At 38.7% G+C, this 18245-nt stretch overlaps 3 protein-coding genes across 3 annotated transcripts; 2 read left to right on the top strand and 1 right to left on the bottom strand.

Moving 5' to 3' along the window:
* Positions 1-4334: 4334 nt before the first annotated feature.
* Positions 4335-5797, top strand: LOC104441402 (transcription factor CPC). The gene is made up of 3 exons (XM_010054540.3): positions 4335-5119; positions 5244-5328; positions 5407-5797. The coding sequence occupies exons 1-3, from the start codon at positions 5071-5073 to the stop codon at positions 5501-5503; spliced, it is 231 nt and encodes a 76-aa protein (XP_010052842.1). The 5' UTR covers positions 4335-5070; the 3' UTR covers positions 5504-5797.
* A 4794-nt stretch (positions 5798-10591) lies between these two features.
* LOC104441401 (peroxidase 42) lies at positions 10592-12765 on the top strand. Its single transcript, XM_010054539.2, has 4 exons — positions 10592-10920; positions 11270-11458; positions 11804-11969; positions 12123-12765. Exons 1-4 carry the CDS (start codon positions 10684-10686, stop codon positions 12530-12532), a joined length of 1002 nt encoding a protein of 333 aa, XP_010052841.1. The 5' UTR covers positions 10592-10683; the 3' UTR covers positions 12533-12765.
* A 475-nt stretch (positions 12766-13240) lies between these two features.
* LOC104441400 lies at positions 13241-17578 on the bottom strand. The gene is made up of 7 exons (XM_010054538.3): positions 17352-17578; positions 16841-17102; positions 15636-16466; positions 15079-15269; positions 14691-14897; positions 14410-14470; positions 13241-14105 (listed from the first exon to the last, which is right to left on the bottom strand). Exons 2-7 carry the CDS (start codon positions 17066-17068, stop codon positions 13587-13589), a joined length of 2037 nt encoding a protein of 678 aa, XP_010052840.2. The 5' UTR covers positions 17069-17102; positions 17352-17578; the 3' UTR covers positions 13241-13586.
* Positions 17579-18245: the final 667 nt, after the last annotated feature.

Genomic DNA, 18245 nt, shown 5'->3' with positions numbered 1-18245 from the left:
AAGTCATCGCCAACAATAGCAAGGGCTCATGGCCTCTCTTGCCCTCGCCAAATTTGGGTAGGCCAGGCCATTTCAAAACTTGCATGTGGAAAAGACTTAAGTGAAATTATTAAAAATTTGTAAAATTTGTCAATGTCAGCACTGATCGTACCATGTAAGATAGTCAACGTCTACATTTTTCCTCCTAAATGCAATAAGAGTGCAAATGTAAAATTGTGCAATCTCGATAATTTTTATTTAAGGGTCAACCTCCATCACTTTGATAAATTCGATACCTAATTTTCATAAGATGAATGGGAAGCTTGCAAGCCAAATTTTAGTTATCAAGACTTATCACTCTTGACTAGTAGGTGCTAATTTTATATTCTAAAGATATTAGATAAGGCTAGGCTGACAAAAAGTGGGCATGGGTGATTCCCAATAAAGAATTGAAGTCTTAGACAGCACGGATTGTTACTATTGTAGATAGCATCGACATTGACACGCAATATATGACATGACATGATACCACACAATATATTGATACGTCATTTCTCAAAAAATAAAAAATTCCAATATGTTAAGACACGCAATATACATAATAATAAAAAAGAACCTAGAATGAATTTATACTAAAAATATTAATTCATTATTTGTTAATATAATTCATTATTTTAATTTGACAAATTCAATTCCATTTCACAAAACTTAAAGGAAAAAAAATGAGCAATCCACATTTTGGATTTGCGTGTCAAAACGTGTTAGAAAAAAAGAGAAAAAACAAACTTGGAGAGTGAATTGTATATCATAGAAAGTGAGAGTTGGAAGCGAAGAGAGAGGCTAGGATTTTCTTCTTTCCTCTTTATTATTATTATTTTTACATATTTACATTTTGACCTTTATTTATTAATTTTTTTAAAATTGACCCAAGTACATGTCGAAATTATGTATCGGAATTCTAAACTCATATGTCAGAATTTCAGACTCGAGTGTCAAAGAGCGTTAGAAAAGTTAACCCAATGTCGGATTTTCCGATATATGTCGAAGAGTGTCAAACATGTGTCGGAGTGTCAGACATTTGTCGGAGTGTCCAACAAAATACGAATACTCTCGAAGAGTGTCGGTACTTCATAACTTTTAAAGTCCCGAGGATAATAGTATCGGATAAGTCACCCATTCCTCATTGGGAGTTTTCACTCTTGTAATTTGGAGGCACTTGTTATTCTTCTTTTTCTGGGTGATTCCCAGAAAACAAAATAAGTATATCCAAATGAGAGTTGCAAACCCATTTTCAATTGACATTAACATCGGTGAGTGTATATAAATCAGTTAAATAAGCTTATGAATTCATATAAAAATTGGTAAATTTAAAACGGAATCAAAAGAGGTACACAAAGTTTAGTCAAAGATGAAAAAATAGTTAGTAATTAAAAAAGAATAAGACTTGGCAAGTAGGTCGAATGAGAGTGCGTAACCGAAAATTAGTCAATAACTTAGTCATAGAAAAGTTGGTAACTCACTTCAAGTAATAAAGATAATTTATTAAAAAAATAGTACATTTAAGGCATTGTTAAAATTGGAAATAATGTTTTGCAAATGATAAAAGAAGTTGACAAATTCTAAAAGGAAAAATAAATGTTGGTGAGTAACTAAAAGAGTGTGATAATTTAATGTTTAATGGTAATTTAACAGGAGAAATGTTAGTGCGTCACGCTAATTTGGGAAGGTAATCTCTAAAATGAATTAGCAAATGTCTAGTTTCATCATGCTAATTGGTAATTTTATCCAGCAAAAGTAAGTCAATAACTCTAATTTAGGTTGATAATTTCAGATAACAATTATTCAAAAAATAATTTAGTTATGCATATAAAAGTTGGTAAGCTAGTAAAAGAAGTGCTAATATATAAATTATAGCAAAAGGTTGGTAATTTTGTAAAAACGTTGGCAAGTTACCAATAAATTACATAAAAAAAAATATCATCAATCGTTTTCTTTTACAAACAATATTTCGACATTTTCCAACACTCACTGAAATTTATCAGCACGGATGATAAATTATGTATTTTTTTAGCATGGATCAACTATAAATTTGCAAAGGTCAGAATATACTAATTCTCAGGGCTCGGGGATTGCCCACATTGGTCTAATCCTCAAAGTAATATGTTAATGAGATAATCAATACTAACGATTCCTTAACATCATCAATTAAGCACTTGGAAGTCCAATAATCTCTTGAAGTTAAAGCTTTGAGCACTGCACATCATATAAATCCAAATGCTAAGTCCCCCAAGAACAAAAGAGTAGGCCACCCTGGCCACCACGTGAATTAATGATGGACACACCCCTTTGCATTTGCCAGTTTCTGATTGCGACCACAGGATCAGCACCCAAGCATGTGAGGCTAGAAAGCTCCTGGCGATCAAACTCATGCTTTACACTTCTCGGAATATACCATGCAGTGCAAACGGATTCAGTTTACGAGCTCGGTCTTCTGAGGGTCAAGCCAGAACGGATACCTTCGGGTCGATTAAGCCGCGGGTGAAACAGATAGTTTGTTCAACATGCATGACTAGGAAGAGAAGATGAATTCTTTTGCAGGCTTGACATATACCAAATATGTATTTCTACCAAGTTTGCCGTGCTTTTTATACTTTTGGCAAGTTTGAAGCTTGGGTGAAGGTATGATCTGATTATCGTGCACTCGCAACAGTAGACGATCTGATACGATGACTGGCGTCAAAGTTCTTGAAAGGGTTTTGATAATTGGCAGTGAATGGAAGTTTGTCGAAGCTGTTGAGCCGAGCCTCTTAACTTGCTAGCAACTCATATGATTTCCCAAATTCCGCCGACAGAGCCCGGAGTTGCAGTCACATGTGATCCCTGAGTTGCTTTTTCTGAGACCTTTTAATCAAGGGTCATGTGCTGCTCACAGTTGCAATATTGTTGTAGTGCTTTTCATCAAGCAACATATCCATATGATCCAGTTTTTCCAAGAATTTCAACCTAGACAATGTGATTGTATTTGGTTACGTAAAATCGAATTCAACTCCATCGGTGCTGACTACCATCTCTAATTTTCTGCCATTAATCTTGACCTGGCTTTCCTCGAAGTAGAGAATTGAAAGCGACCTCTTCAATTCAACGTCGTCATCTGTTGAATTACTGATGGCACTCATCCTAGCAACAACCTGCTTAGCTAAAGATCCCCGTAATTTATTTGAAATAGGATTAGACGAAGTTCTTGACAAATAGAGAACTGCCATTGCTTGAGCTTCTTTTGCGGTAGGAGTCAAAGCATGCTGTGGAAACTGGTCCTCTATAATCGCTCCAAAAGTCTTTTTTACTTGGTGACCAGCACGTTGTAAATTCTATATTCTAATGGATACAAAATAAGGCCGGCAAGGAGGGGCTTGGCTGATCCCCCACAAAGAATTGAATCACATAAAGGCAACTTGTGAATATTATCATCAAGGATTATAGAATCAGATTAGTCACCCTCTTGTAGGTAGTTTACAGTCTTGTTATTGTAGGCACTTTTTTATTTTCTATTTCTGGGTCAATATGGGCAGGACTTGCATAATTAACTGGGTGAAAAGCTGCACGAAGTGCAACAAATCAGTAATCCTTCTACAGTTCGTGCCTCCTCATGGGAATGCAGGAGAATCACAAGGATGTATCGGCAATACAAAAAGGAAATGATACATTGCAGTTTTCTCGACCCTCAGTGATGAGAAAAAAGAATACATATCGATCTGCTGGGAACAATCTCTAATCTCGTAGCCATTATTTTGTTCTTCGGGTTTTTTCTTTCCAAGATTAGTAATAGTTGACCAAATGGAATCCCAACAATCTGCAATGGTTGCATAAATTCTCAAGTCAGATTCCGCAGCTACAAGGATATCAAGATCCGTGGCTTCTTTGATGAACTCAAGCTTGCATAAATACTTTCACACATAATCCTTTGTGGTTTGCAACACCATTCACCAATTAGAACGAGCGAGTTCATTTCAATGTCATTTTTCATACGCAACTAGTGAATAAAATATCACGCCCTCAACAAACATGTCCGTATTGGTCGTTCAATCTGCATAAGGGACAAGAAAGTGTTGAGAAGGGCACCGCCTCTCTCTCTCTGGATTTTTCCAGATTACTCTCTCTCTCTCTCTCTCTCGAGTTCTCCGGATCTCTCTCCACTCCTCCAGACTTTTCTCTCTAGACAATTCTTCAGCTTCAGCCGCAATTGTTGACCCAACAAGTTGCAATAAAATAATAATAAGTAGAAGAGATATTGGGAGAGGAGAGTCGGTGGATGTGCCGACTTTGTCCCCTATAAATAGGGGCTCTTGCCCCTTGAGTGTGTACGAAAAGTGTGTGTGTGTGAAAAGTGTGAGGAGTGCGTGATGTGAATGGAGTGTATACGTAAGTGTGTGAGTGGGTGGAGTAGGTGACGTGAAGTGTAGAGAAATAGAGAGTAAGTGGGTGTGTGCGAGAGTTGTGTCCGTGTGAGGCTTGTGAGGGAGTGGGTAAGCAATGAGTTGTTGTGAGAGGATGATAAAATAGAGAGTTGTAATATTGTTTTATAATAAAAGTAATTATTTTTACATCCACTTACTTCTCAACAGAAAGTATCACTGATTGGTCTCATGGGGTCATAATCATATGGACTAAGTACAGTTGCATGTACAGAGAAATGATTTGGCATCACCTGTGCTGTGCATATGAGAGAGAATTCTGTTGTGCCACGAAGTAAAAATCTTGAAAAGGACCACCTTGTTTAACCTTATCAATAAACACGCAAAGACCTGCTTTGAAGCTTAGTGATTTGTGCTCAGGTCATTCCGAGATTAAATGAGATTAAATGTCAACTCAAGAAACTCACAGAACCCTCCTCAACAACCCATCAAAAGAAGACAACTACCATTCTTCTCTTCCTCAACCACCAAGATCGATAGTGCCAGAGAAAAGAAGAAAAACGACATTAATGTCATCAGTCCCCTTCTTCTGTTATCCATATAGTCACAAATCTCCTGTTTTGAAAATTTCCAATACACCCTCCTGTGATTTCTATCAGCAACTTTTTTTGTGGTAGTGATGGGAGGAAGAGACCACAGCTCTCATGAAAGCAATAGGGGTGCAGAAGGTACCTATTTTAAGTTGACTATTCTAGAACCAATGGTGTTTTTCAAGCTTGGACAGTGATAATAGCAGTCTTCCTTCCTATCCGTATTGCTCTAATGATGAGCCAAAACGGTTCTTGCTTTTAGGGGCCAAAAGAGAGGAATCAAAGGCGGAGTTCTCTGAAGATGAGGAGGAACTGATTGCTCGGATGTTCAGCTTGGTGGGTGAAAGGTAAATGTGGTGCTTCATTTCTTGCAACTCTTGGAAACCTTAAGAGATCACTTTGGCATCATATTTCTGTGCTTTTAGGTGGTCACTTATAGCTGGGAGAATCCCGGGAAGAACAGCAGAAGAGATTGAGAAGTTCTGGGCTTCAAAGCACTCTGCATCTAATCATCAAAGATGATGAGTCCAAGGTTAAAAAATGAAGCAATAATTGCACATAGCTTCTCTCTCATGGCCTTGTGTAGATAAATTCAGTCTTCTTCTTCTTCGTTTTTTTTTAATAATTAGATCTTTTGGCCATCAAATTCAGCTTTTCTTAGTGTTCGGGCATCATTTTAATACAAGGATTCATGTGACTTGTTTAATCGTATGATTAGAAGTAACTTTCAACCTTGGAGTACTTGGATAAACATTATTTAGTACGGACCATTTGCATATTCGTCTCATTAAGATATAAAGCATAACATATGCCGAATCTACTCTACTTCATATCTTACAGATTTTATATCTTACCCAATCTAATCTAGTGAGTTAGAGAACGATGATGAGCCACAAGATCACTGAGCGATCCACTAGATTTATCGCCTTTCGTTGTTGTTGTTAGAAGAGAATTTTGATTAGGTCTCAACTCATCCGAAATGGGATGTTTATGTCTCAATTGACTAAAGTACAAGACGTTTGAAATTGATGTTATACCCTCAACAAAAGCATATGTGATTCAATACATGTACGCTCCATAGGGGCCCAAGGAGCCCACGAAACCCACGAGGCCGCTCGTCGTCTCGGCCTTCAGCAAGATTTGGATCGGATTGCAATTCTTATGCATCAGATTTAATCCGAATTGAACGCTCGAGAGGGTTTGAACGAACCTAAATCCTCATCAGATTTAACAGTACTTAAATCCACGTGAGCTTGCTAAGGTGAATTTATTGCTGACGTCCAATGCTACATCGGACCATGACCTTGGATGGAGAGTTCACGAAGGCAAAATTTAGGGCTTGGGTGAAGGTTGGTGATTTTTGTTATAGACAAAAAAAAGAAATAGTCGAGGACATAATTTGGACTACACTTAAAGTTATGGGTCTTTTTTATGGAATTGGACATGGATTTAATCTGAATTAAATGGTCAGGAGAGTTTCCTTCTTGAAACTCCGATTCATATTTTTCATATAGAAATCTCTTATGAATAGCTTAAAAAAAAGTCCCTTTTGCTTTTTTTCAAGGAGATATTTTGATTTTTGATATTAAGAAAATGCAAATAAATTGTGGGTACATGTTAGAATTGAAATAATTTCTGATCATTTTTTCATGCTTGGTATTGACTAAACTCCATCAAAATTATGTTTTTAATGTGTTCACTACATACTTTGCCTATTATGCATTCTGCCATAAAGCTAAATGCCATGTCGGATTTCTCTATTTGTTCTTCAACGAAATGGTAATGTTAGTGACAATGTTAAAGATAAATTTCATTAAATAAATTGATAGATAATAATTAAAAAATAAGAAGAAGAAGAAGAAGGTAGAATTGAAATGATTGGGAAGTTGCTCGAATTTGAATAGCTACATCGATAAGTCATCGTGGGATACATAGGGGCGGGTACAATTGGAAGAAAGAGGCAATGCTTTCTATTTCAGCTTATTAATTATTCTAGACTAGAGCGGGCAAAATGGGTCATAAATCCATATTATGACCCATTTTTAGTTAAATGGATCATATATGGGTCAAGTAAAAGTTAAATATGGATCATAAATGGGTTTGAAAAAGTAAAATACAAAAAGAAATGGGTCTAAATGGGTTATTAGGAAACCCACTTTAAACTCATGGCCTTTTAACTTTATAAAAAAATTTTAATAAAAAAATCGAAATTTTAATTATTTTTCATATTTCAATTTTTTTCTTTTCTTTTTTTCTCTTTTTCTTCCTTCCTTAGCTGGTGGCTGATAGGACAACGGCCGGTCGCCAATCGGCGACAAGCCAAGTGAGGCTCGAGCTCGCCGGCAGGTTGCTGATGACTAGCGAGGCTCGGCCTCGCTAACGACAAGCGAGGCTCAAGCCTTGCCGGATTTGGCGAGGCTCGAGCTCACCAGCACCGGGTGGGGCCTTGGCCTCGCAAGATTGGCGAGATCGAGGCTCACCCGAATTTGACGGAGCCTCGGCCTCGCCCGAGATCTAACAAGGCTCGAGCCTCACCGACGACTAGTGAGACTTGAGCTCGCCGACATCGAGCGGGGCCTCGGCCTCGCCGATCGCGAGATCGAGCCTCGCCCAACACCGGCAAGCTCGATCTCGCCTGTGGCCGGTTGCTAGCCATTGTCGTGGCCGACGGCCAGCCAAAGAAGAAGAAAAAGAAAAGAGAAAAAGAAAAATAATTATTAAAAATTAAAAATTATGTTTTAAAAATTAAAAATAATAAAAATAATATTTAAAAATTAAAAATTCAATTTTTAAAAATATTTTTAAAAGAATTGCAAAAATTTCCATTGAATTTGTATTGCATAAAAATGTTTTAACAATACTTTTTCTTTTATAAAAAAAATCATAAAAATGAGCTTTTTAAGATTTAGTTAAAAAATTTAATGTTACGCTTTTAGTTATTCAATGGTATGTTCACTTCAAATAAGAGAAGCATGTGTGCATAGTCTAATTTTTTTATAAATATTTTAATTTATAGGTTTTTTTTTTTTACTTTTTATTTTATATACTATTTTTAATTTAATTTGAAGTTTTAATCCAATTAGCATATATTAAAAGTGAGTTTTTCGAGAATATTAATAGGTTTTAGCACTTATTTAAGTTTGGCCAGCTCAAGCCCTCCTTTTTTTTTTCTTTTTTTTTTTGGCCAAAATTGAGAATTATTTTTAGCTGAAGATAATGCCGTCACTTTATTTAATCATCTAAAGTAAAGTGTCGGCATAAGGTAAAGTGTCGGCGGCAGCCGCTTTGGTGGTTAATCGGCTCCGACCCAATATTTAAATCCCTAATCAATCTGGTCTGAAATCCTGATTATTATTTTTTTAAAATGCTGGTGAATAAATACCCCGCTTTATTCAAAGTACTGAATGTTTTTACAGCAAACAATTAGTCGAGTTGATCAAGATTTGACATTAGGCTGCACCTTAATAAGCATGATCTTCGGTTCAAATTCCAGTTGATGCAATTTTCTTAATGCCATGCCAGGGGCTGCCGACCCATAATTAGATTGTTGGGTTCAAAGGGGATAACTCCATAAGCCGTGAGATTAATCGGGTGATTTAGAAGTCTTAGATGCTTAATGTCATCAACAATCTTCTGCAAGCTTGTAGGTCGATACCGTGTAAAAATTTCATGTGACTCCCATTGAATAATTTAAAGTTTAATCGTTAGCATTTAAGATTCGTAACATATCTGATTTTTGTAATCTGACCTAACCTAAGTACAAGCTCTGATTTTTGTAATCTAAACTTCTGTAATACATGCCTAAACTAGTAGCATCGGCAGCACCCCGGCTCAATATCTTTGCCATTCTGGAATCCCATATATTTCAATATCATATTAAATAATCTCCAAATATAAAACAATGTGACAATGCTTTTGCTTTCCTTATACGGTTGCATTTTATCTATTCATGACCATCTTCATTTGTCCTTTTTCTGATATCTTGTTCAAGCCAGAAAGGACTTCTCAACTACCAGGTATCATATCAAATATTAAAACCCCATATAAGGGACCCAACAATATAAATTGACTATTATAATATGGTATAATCATTTAGTGACAAGAAAATTAATATTTTCCAAAGCTATGCTAGCAAATATTTTACTCTCATCATCACGTGGCCCAGTTAATTTATGTGCAACTTCTGGCTAACTTTTAGATATGCTATGACCCATCATTACTGTCATCCACACTCGCAATTATGAGCAACCTACTTTGCAAAAGATGAGCTTGACTCAATTGAATTTCAACATCAATGACCTAAGCTAAACCTACACGGAGATTCATGGAGATGGTTGTCAGATATGGAGTGATGATAAATGCAAGGGAACTAATTGCATTAACACAAGCATTCTAAGCCTCTCTTCCTCGGGCTACAAGTAAAATACGTATAAAGCTCAATTTTTCTACATTTAGTCCGCAATTTTTTTTAACTCCATCTAACTTGATTTTGGTCTGCACCGAGATAATGATGTTGGACTTCATGTAATTTTTCTCACGCACTGGTGAAAGAATAGCCCAGATTTTCTTTTCATGGATCATGCCAACAAGACTTGACAAAAAGTTGCCAATGGATTAGCGAGAGGATGATTTTCCCAAATGAAAGCCATGAGTACTTTGTGCTATATAGAGACAAACAATGAATGGACATTGGAAAGTTCCTTAGTGCTCTTCCATTGCACTTCTCCGATCTTCTCACCATTCACCTTCTCCAACTGATGGGCAAAAGCTTTCCCCCATCATCAGTGTCTCTAGTAGGGCAATGAACCCCTAAAAAGAAGGAAGACAACGAAGGCCCACTTGAAAGTGAAAGGTGCCCAGCTTGCCCTCCTTTTTCTGCTTCAAGAGTACCCCAATGGTGATTTCGATGGATTTTGTATTTGTGCCAATTCTTGAACCAAAGTCCAGATAACAAGACTTGTCACCTTGTGTCCGGAAGCTGGCGTGTGTATTCAAGCTGGACGTAGTAATAATTGTCTGCTATTGCGACTGCTTAGAAGCCAATTTACGTTCTTGCAAGTTATATTCACGTTAGCAGCAAGGAATTAAGGAGGTATGCCAGTGAGGCTGCATTAGTTTAAGAGAAAGATAGTGTAGGTTTTGTTAGAGTTTCGTATGTCAATACTCATGTATTTCCAGTATTTTTCCACTGCTCAGTTTTTATCGCACTCTTCTTATGACTATTTAGTTGGGCAAGTTGCATCGATACTCTTAAAATCACGGTAAACACAAGTAATTAGTCTAACGCCACGGATGCTCTTACTCAATTCGTGAAGCACACTTTTGACCAAATCACTCTCCTCTTTAGTTAAAGCCGACAAAGTAGAACTTAAAAAGAGCTGTCTTTTTATCATATATCTAACATTGTTATAAAGTTATCAAGTAACAAATTAGCATACTCTTTACTATGATATAACGCTTAGAAAATATAACTCATGTAGCGTATGCAGGTTGTGAGTGGCGGACGCCATAAGGTAGATAGAATTGGAATTGCACCGCTCATTACAACCTTCAAAATTACCTTCTCCTAGTAGCTAGAAAAAAGAAAAAGAAGAAAGAGAATTTAACAAAACTTGATAGAGGAATAGAAATGGGGAAGTGCACTGACTCCATTATATAAGAAGAGCTCAAGAACTAGCAAAGTACGCCTGGTGACTCGAAAAATGGCATCCAAAGCTCTCATCTTCTTGGCTCTCTTATCTTTCTCAGCTGTGTCACCGAGACCTGCCATTGCAGAGATCAATGAGGAAGACAAGCCTGGTCTTGTGATGAACTTCTACAAGGACACCTGCCCTCAAGCCGAGGATATCATCAAGGAGCAAGTGAAGCTCCTCTACAAGCGCCACAAGAACACTGCATTCTCCTGGCTGAGGAACATCTTCCATGACTGTGCTGTTCAGGTATCAAACCTGCGTTGTGCTTAACGTCAGTTCCGCTCGATTGTTTTCAAGTTTAACGAGCAACATTTGTGTTTTTCTTGCAAAAGAAACAGCTTTTCCGCTATTTTTCACTCATTTTCCAGCATTTTTTTGTGCTCGGGTTTGACCAATGAGCTTTATCTGGAGTCAAGAACCCAGATCTCCCTAGTGAGGCTTGGTCGAGCTAGCAAAATGAGAAATTATCAAACTCGATCTCTTAAGTTTTGGAATTGAGATTTAAGTTCAAGAAGTATACTATGTTGACTCAACTCAGCTCCTTTTTTGCGTTAGTGTTCGGAAACGTCATTTGCCTTGTGTGATGTGAATGCAGTCATGTGATGCTTCCCTGCTCTTGGATTCGACGCGGAGGAGCTTGTCGGAGAAAGAAACCGACCGGAGTTTCGGTCTGAGGAACTTCAGGTACCTGGACACCATTAAAGAAGCTGTGGAGAGAGAATGCCCTGGAGTTGTTTCTTGTGCGGACATCCTGGTCTTGTCTGCTAGAGATGGCATAGTCGCGGTACTCACTCTTGTTGTTGTCCTAATTATGATGTTTGAGTATGAATATATAGAATCTGTAGATCTTTGCTTCCTGTGTTTCTCTTTAATCTCTCTGTCGTATATGCTCTGTATATTTAATAACCCTTTCCTTTTGTTTTGAGTGAACAAAATATCTATCTGTACACTAGTCCTTTTGGCTAGTGTTTGCGAAATCTGATAAGTTCACATGTTTCCCCTGGGGATGAAGGTACCTCAACTCTGCCATATTTTACCCTTCTTTCTCAGTAACTTGTCAGCTTGTTCTCATATGGACTTTCAAGAAAATTGGTGAAATCTGGTCTTGAAATTCACTCTCTCTGAGCAGCTAGGAGGCCCTCACTTTCCCCTGAAAACTGGGAGGAGAGATGGTAGGAAGAGCCGAGCTGATGTGGTCGAACAATACCTTCCAGATCACAATGAAAGCATTTCAGTGGTGCTCGACAGATTCGCGGCCATGGGCATCAATACACCAGGAGTGGTTGCTTTACTAGGTAATTTACTATATGATCCTAGTGCTTCACCATCAGCTTTATTTTCCTAAAGTTGTTTAGCCTGCATATTGTAAAATCAGTATGCATGTTTGGTTATAATAATCTTAGTTGCTTGGTTGGTGCATCATTCTGTCTCCTGAATTTGTCTAACAGGAGCTCACAGCGTGGGCCGAACCCACTGTGTCAAGCTGGTTCACCGGCTCTATCCAGAGGTCGACCCTGCGCTGAACCCAGACCACATTGAGCACATGCTTCACAAGTGCCCGGATGCGATCCCAGACCCGAAGGCTGTGCAGTACGTGAGGAATGACAGAGGCACGCCGATGGTGCTGGACAACAATTACTACAGGAACATACTGGACAATAAGGGCTTGTTAATCGTGGACCACCAGCTTGCCACTGACAAGCGGACCAAGCCCTATGTAAAGAAGATGGCCAAGAGCCAGGACTACTTCTTCAAGGAGTTTGCAAGGGCCATCACCATCCTCTCTGAGAACAACCCTCTCACTGGTGACCAAGGTGAGATCAGGAAGCAGTGCAATGTTGCCAACAAGCACCACTAGAAGGAGAAGTTTGCTTTGCCTCCTTTTGCTTTAGCTTTTTAGGTTCATCAGTGGGAATGGATAAAAAGAAGTGCACATGGGTGTGAAGATTGTGCAGATCTCGTGACCCTTTTTCTGCAATTGTTTTTCTGCTCTAAGTTGGCATAGTGATTGTGGGTTGTGGTGTTATCTATGGTGGAGTATGATGTATACCTACTTCTGAATGTTAATATATCTATTGATGCTCTTTTGTATGCTGCTTTCCTTTTTCCCTCTATCTCCATGATGATGGAGGCAAATTGGTTTTTAAGACGAGTGATTCGTTGCACTTCAAGACCGAAGCAACGATGTGAGGGTGATGAATTCAAATGGTCCCCCATAGGAGGCAAAAAGAAACAAAGATGTACAGTAAACTAGAACAAGGACAGAGAAAGTGAAGGGACATAAAAAAGGATAAGATTCCCATAGATAATCGGATATTTTGTTGTGTATCGTCCTGCATTTTTAAATATGTTTTGTTTGGAAGCTAGGGCGGAGTTATGGCACTCAGACGAAAATGGAGCTTTCAGGTATCGATGCAGAGGTGTGGACCATAAACCTTGAGAGAGAGTCATAGAAGTACATTCCAAATTATTTAGAGATTGATATGGTCCATCCGGTTGAGCAGACATTGGTGCATTGCCTAGACTTATCATACATAAGTCTGCGAATTAAATTTACGGTTTTTAGATCACAAGGTGAAGTGATAGAGAAGAAGGTGATTTTCCAAGAAACATGGAAGCAATACCCTTGCCTCGCTTGTTAGCTTCACGGATCCAAGATAGTAGGAAATTTTTCACTACTGTTGGCTCAACAATTCTATTAGTCATTAAGCCCATTACTGCTACAAAAGAGAAAGAAACAGTCTCTTGCATGTACACAAATCTAAACAACACACCTGCAAAGAGGAGGGGGTCAAAATTGCACGACGTTTGGATGAGCCTTTGTCAATCTCAGTACATTTCTCTAACTGCTGCGTTATTGGACCCGAACAAGTCATGGCAGCCAGACTCGATGTCGCTGGCACTTCTTTCAGCTATGAACTGCTTGAACTGCTTCCAGAATCATCACCAGATTCCTCTGAGACTGCATTGGTCCTTCCCGTGCCTCCAACTATTTTCGGGAAAAAACTGTGTGAAGGAGGATAGGTGTAGCAACTGTTTGGATGAACGGAGAAATAACTTGCCGAAGACGGCAACGGGGCATAAGCATATGTGCTCGGGTGAGGCCAATACATCATAGGAATGAAACCGTTTACAGGCTGGTGGGGTGGGAACATATTATACGATGCTGGATTAGAGGACGAAATGTTACTAGGATGGTTGTTGAATGCCGGTTTTGAACTCGAAGCTTTATCTACTCCCGGTGCTTGAGTGTGGATAGAGTTATAGCCGACTAATCCGAATTGAGGAGCACAGCTTGTGTTTACTGATTGAAGATAACGAAGTGATCTTTCTGAATTTGGAGGCTTATATGCAGCATGGCTATGCCTTTTGGGTTTGAATTTCGTTGAGATTTTCTTGGCAGTAGATTGGTCCAACTTGAAGGCGGCTTGCTGCAAGTAAAAAAGCTATAATCCATTAAATACTGCAGCATAAATAAAAGAAAAAGAGAAGGGGGCAAAGGGAAAACTTTCCCGTAGAGAGGGCATTAAGAAATTATTGCACTACTCGTGCCTGAAACTAAATTTGCATAATTTGTTGTCATGAAAGTTTGACTTGAAAAAAAGAAAGCAATTGTATAGTTGGCTTCCTCAATTACCATACTTATCGGTGCTCTAATATAGTTGTGAACCGTGTTCCTATGACTGAATTATTGGAGAACACGGAGTTACATTGGACTTGGGATGGCAATCTTACCGTGTTGGAGGTTTCCGGGTGTTCAAGAAACAATTTCTCTCCTTCAGCATCCTCATCCTTCCTGCAGCATACTCACAAAGCTTTATTAAGCAGCAAGGATCAATTTAACTATCATGGTACAGTGAGGTAAGAGTACGCGCCTCAGCAAATGAAAATGTTGTCAACTGATATGTCAAGTTCTTGCACATGCTGGACTGTTAACGGATGTGGTAAAAGAAAACGCAACATCATTTGCATTTGGCAAAAAGAACTATCAAATGCTTCTACTAGACTTCCTATACCTGTAGTACTTTTGGAGCAAGTCCAAGCTTCTGTATTTGGTTTCCTTTTGAATCAGTTGATCAGTGAAACCGGCCATGAACAAGAGCGTTATGCCCAGGGCCTTAAAGAAGAAACTTCCGCTGCGGACATGGACCAACATCGCCATTTTGCACATGAGTGGCCCGAAGGATTTCAGCTTGTTCTTTCCCATGCGTTGTCTGACGTATCTGAAATTATTTAAGCAGTCAGCTATAAAAGTTTGCAGCAGAAACATCTCTCGCCTGCTCTAAGTTAGAGACTCAGGAGCAAGATATATCATAGAACTTGAAAGTATTTTACCTTTTCTTTTAGGCTGAGAACTGTAAGGCAAATTATCAAAATCATAGCCATGAAACAATAATACTTAACTCGTTTTGGGGAAGATTTCTAGTCCTTCCTCCATATTTGATGCATAGGAATAAGGATGACGGGCAGCTATGGTCAGATGGACGCATGGCTTTCTCTTCCTCTAGTATTTGGACAGGACACAGTGTCAGGTTCTGTCTATTTGGATAGAAGACCTTTTGGCGGACGCCGGGATTTACATATAAAACGTGCTCCTGCCAACAAATTCACATCAACGCTCGCTTATAGTTGATACTAAAAAGCTATATGAAATTGCATCAGATGAGTCTAGAAATCCCGGTAGAGTGTTTCATAGGCTAATCACTGATCAAGTCGGTGAAAATTCTAGATGCCATTAGCAATAGTTTAAACTATGATCCAATGAAGTAACTTAATATTCTTAACATTATTATTCTGCAACTAATGCCACGCTGCTCTCTTGAAACAGAAGGAAGTCATTTTCTGTCTCTGTCGATTTAGCAGAAAGATTAGCTTATTCCTTAAGATAACATCACATTCATGAGATCGAAAGAAGATTCTATGAGTTTTTTTCCACAGAGATAGAAGGTCAGAGTGATTACCCCAGGATTTTGCAGAGAGACAAAGGGTTCACCCTTCCTCAAAATACTAAAATGATTGAAATCCAGCTCGTACAGATCTTCACATCCGTGTTTTATACCGAGGGATGAGAAAGCAATGATCTTTCTCATAGTATGAGACTGAGCATTTTTTTCTTGAAGGGCTTCCATATCAACGATCCTCCTAACTTCTTTAGGACACAAAGCGACCTTTGTGGAATTTTTGTGCAGCGCTGTGCTTCCTGACCCTGCATGACAAGCATAATATCCAGATGAATGAGCCTCTACATGTTCTTTGCAAACTCCGGTCAAACCTTCTTCCTTCTCAAGTTCACCAAGTTTTGACATGTCCTGAACCTGTCCAATCTCCTGTAACCAAAGATTGGTTTTTGGTGTATCCACTGAATCTTGCGTTGCATGCATAAGAGTTCTACCGTTATAGGAGTTCTCCAAAGCCGGTGCCTGCACTTTCTTGGCTAGTATATCATTGCTTATTCTCAAGTTCTGTTCAGCATTGTGAATGTCAGTGCCATCTTCGCCATGGTAATCGTCATCTTCATCGTTGGCTCCATCCACATTATCAAGGTCATTGGCATGGTCACCGTCTTTCAAATTTTCAAAACCCAACATGCGTGTATCTTCCATGCTTATCGAATTGACCATGCCATCTTCGATATTTTCATACTTTGATGGCACACACTGATAATCATGCCGAACTGGAGAAGCCGATTTACCACAAAAAATTTGGCCATTTTCAGGCCCACCAACGAATTCGCCTATCTTTTGTCTTTTTGACTCTTTGTGGCTTTGCCTTTGTGCTTTTCTACGACGACCCTGAAAACCAACATATTAAGATCTGATGAACCCACATTGCGGAAAGCCTTTTCAAGCAGGATGAGAGGATGAGGCCTTCAAAGACCATAACACACACGAAAACTTGGGTTGGTCGGAGATATAAGACAACAGGACAAAAATGAGCTATAAAAGCTACGATCAAATTAATCTGGGTGATAAACAAACAGAGGATGCATCATTTTCTTTCACATTTTAACAGTAGGAATATCGAGTAGTACCAGAAAGTATATAATGATGCATTGTGATCAAAATTTGTGCATGGTTTGATTAACAACTAAAATCAGCAAAACTTGATAATATACAATGCGTTGCTAACTCTTCTGCTCGCAAACAGATTTTGCATTGTAAAGTACCTCTTTGTCCTGGAGAAGAGATTTATTTTCATTGTCCCTTATTTGAGCTTCAAGTTCAGAAATTCTCTCCATGAGCACCGCATTCTTAATTCTCTCTCTCTGTAGTTCAGCCGAAATCTGTGCCATGATGTGATCATCACTCTCTCCCTCCCCTTTCACAGCGCGTTCCTCTATGGAACACAATGCAGATGCATTAACCAATCCTGGGCATGAATGTGGCTCCACCATCCTCCAGCTTTAGTCTCACAATCAATTGTTTCTGCTGCAAAAAACTAACCAGAAAACAAAAGAAAGAAATCTCAGAGCTGTGTTTTGTGCAGTGCAAGAAAAGAGATTGGCACGAGCATAGACACAAACGGCGTGGATGAAACAGAACAGGGCAACGCAGAGATTGGTTTGCTTCATGGGACTTAAATAGATTCATTCGAGATGAAGCTTTGGCGACAACGTGACCGTTAAAAGAGTCCTCATTTTGGAGGAGGAGTTCAGAAGAAGGGAGAGATTGAAGCACCTAAGTTGATCTCCTGGGGGCAAAGTCAACAGTCCTCAAAACTGGAGCCTGAAGCTACACATTATAAAGCTCTGAAGATGAAAAGTCTGAGAAGGAAGAAGAAGACGAAGATGGGTTTGCTCTGAATTTGATGTTCAGTGTGAGTGAAGGAAGATGAAAAGAAAGCATCAGCAAAGCCGAGAGTTGGGGCATGAAACCCCACGTGCATCACTTTCAGACTAGGCTTCATCCTCCCAAAAAAAATGTCAATTAGTTTACTAAATTGTTCAATTTCAGAAGCAATGGTCACTTGTTTTTTGGAGTTAGAAAGGAAAACAGTTCTTTCTGGAATACAATGATCACTAAATGTCTGGTATTTGCCCACAGAGATTTTAAAAATGGCTCTTAGTACTGTCACAAGCTTGGTGGAGCCTAGGTCTTCACTCCTTTGCTTATTTAATCAGAAAAAACATCTAAAGTCTGGTGATTTCACTTAATATAATGCGAGTGCATGCTCTGCATTGCAAGGTGTTTTGGTTGCTGCCAAGAAATCATTGGCAAGAGCATCCGAGGCATTCGCCAAACTGAAAATGTCCAGATTTTGGTGAGGGGATGAATCTATAAATTAGGACCTGGCATGTCTCATCATCTGTTCATAATATATATATTATATATAAGTGCTACTTTATGCGATCAGCTGTTCTCTTCTAAGTTTTTTTGTTTTAAGAGAACAAGTGCATGATCTTGAAGGGCTTGTGAGAATTGATAGATAGTCCAGTCTCAAACTTCAATACTTTTATTTTTTTTTATAATAAAAACAGTTTTCATTCAACTTTAACACGGCATCAAAACTAAGTTTCAAATCGTCTTACCCTAAAAATAATTCGTCTTGCCTATGATTTTTGTGCATGTTAC

Source organism: Eucalyptus grandis, chromosome 4, assembly GCF_016545825.1.
Source record: "Eucalyptus grandis isolate ANBG69807.140 chromosome 4, ASM1654582v1, whole genome shotgun sequence".
Lineage (NCBI taxonomy): Eukaryota > Viridiplantae > Streptophyta > Magnoliopsida > Myrtales > Myrtaceae > Eucalyptus > Eucalyptus grandis.
This window is presented reverse-complemented; position numbering and strand designations above follow the sequence as displayed.

What these genes read in the sequence shown, in the direction of transcription:
- LOC104441402 (XM_010054540.3), top strand. Translation starts at nt 5,071, where the DNA reads ATGGGAGGAAGAGACCACAGCTCTCATGAAAGCAATAGGGGTGCAGAA. An exon ending in AAGCAATAGGGGTGCAGAAG is followed by an intron (nt 5,120 to 5,243) that starts GTACCTATTTTA and finishes TCTTGCTTTTAG; the next exon opens with GGGCCAAAAGAGAGGAATCA. An exon ending in TTCAGCTTGGTGGGTGAAAG is followed by an intron (nt 5,329 to 5,406) that starts GTAAATGTGGTG and finishes CTGTGCTTTTAG; the next exon opens with GTGGTCACTTATAGCTGGGA.
- LOC104441401 (XM_010054539.2), top strand. Translation starts at nt 10,684, where the DNA reads ATGGCATCCAAAGCTCTCATCTTCTTGGCTCTCTTATCTTTCTCAGCT. An exon ending in TCCATGACTGTGCTGTTCAG is followed by an intron (nt 10,921 to 11,269) that starts GTATCAAACCTG and finishes ATGTGAATGCAG; the next exon opens with TCATGTGATGCTTCCCTGCT. An exon ending in AGGAGTGGTTGCTTTACTAG is followed by an intron (nt 11,970 to 12,122) that starts GTAATTTACTAT and finishes TTTGTCTAACAG; the next exon opens with GAGCTCACAGCGTGGGCCGA.
- LOC104441400 (XM_010054538.3), bottom strand. Translation starts at nt 17,068, where the DNA reads ATGGTGGAGCCACATTCATGCCCAGGATTGGTTAATGCATCTGCATTG. An exon ending in CTCTTCTCCAGGACAAAGAG is followed by an intron (nt 16,467 to 16,840) that starts GTACTTTACAAT and finishes GTTGGTTTTCAG; the next exon opens with GGTCGTCGTAGAAAAGCACA. An exon ending in TCTCTCTGCAAAATCCTGGG is followed by an intron (nt 15,270 to 15,635) that starts GTAATCACTCTG and finishes ATTTGTTGGCAG; the next exon opens with GAGCACGTTTTATATGTAAA.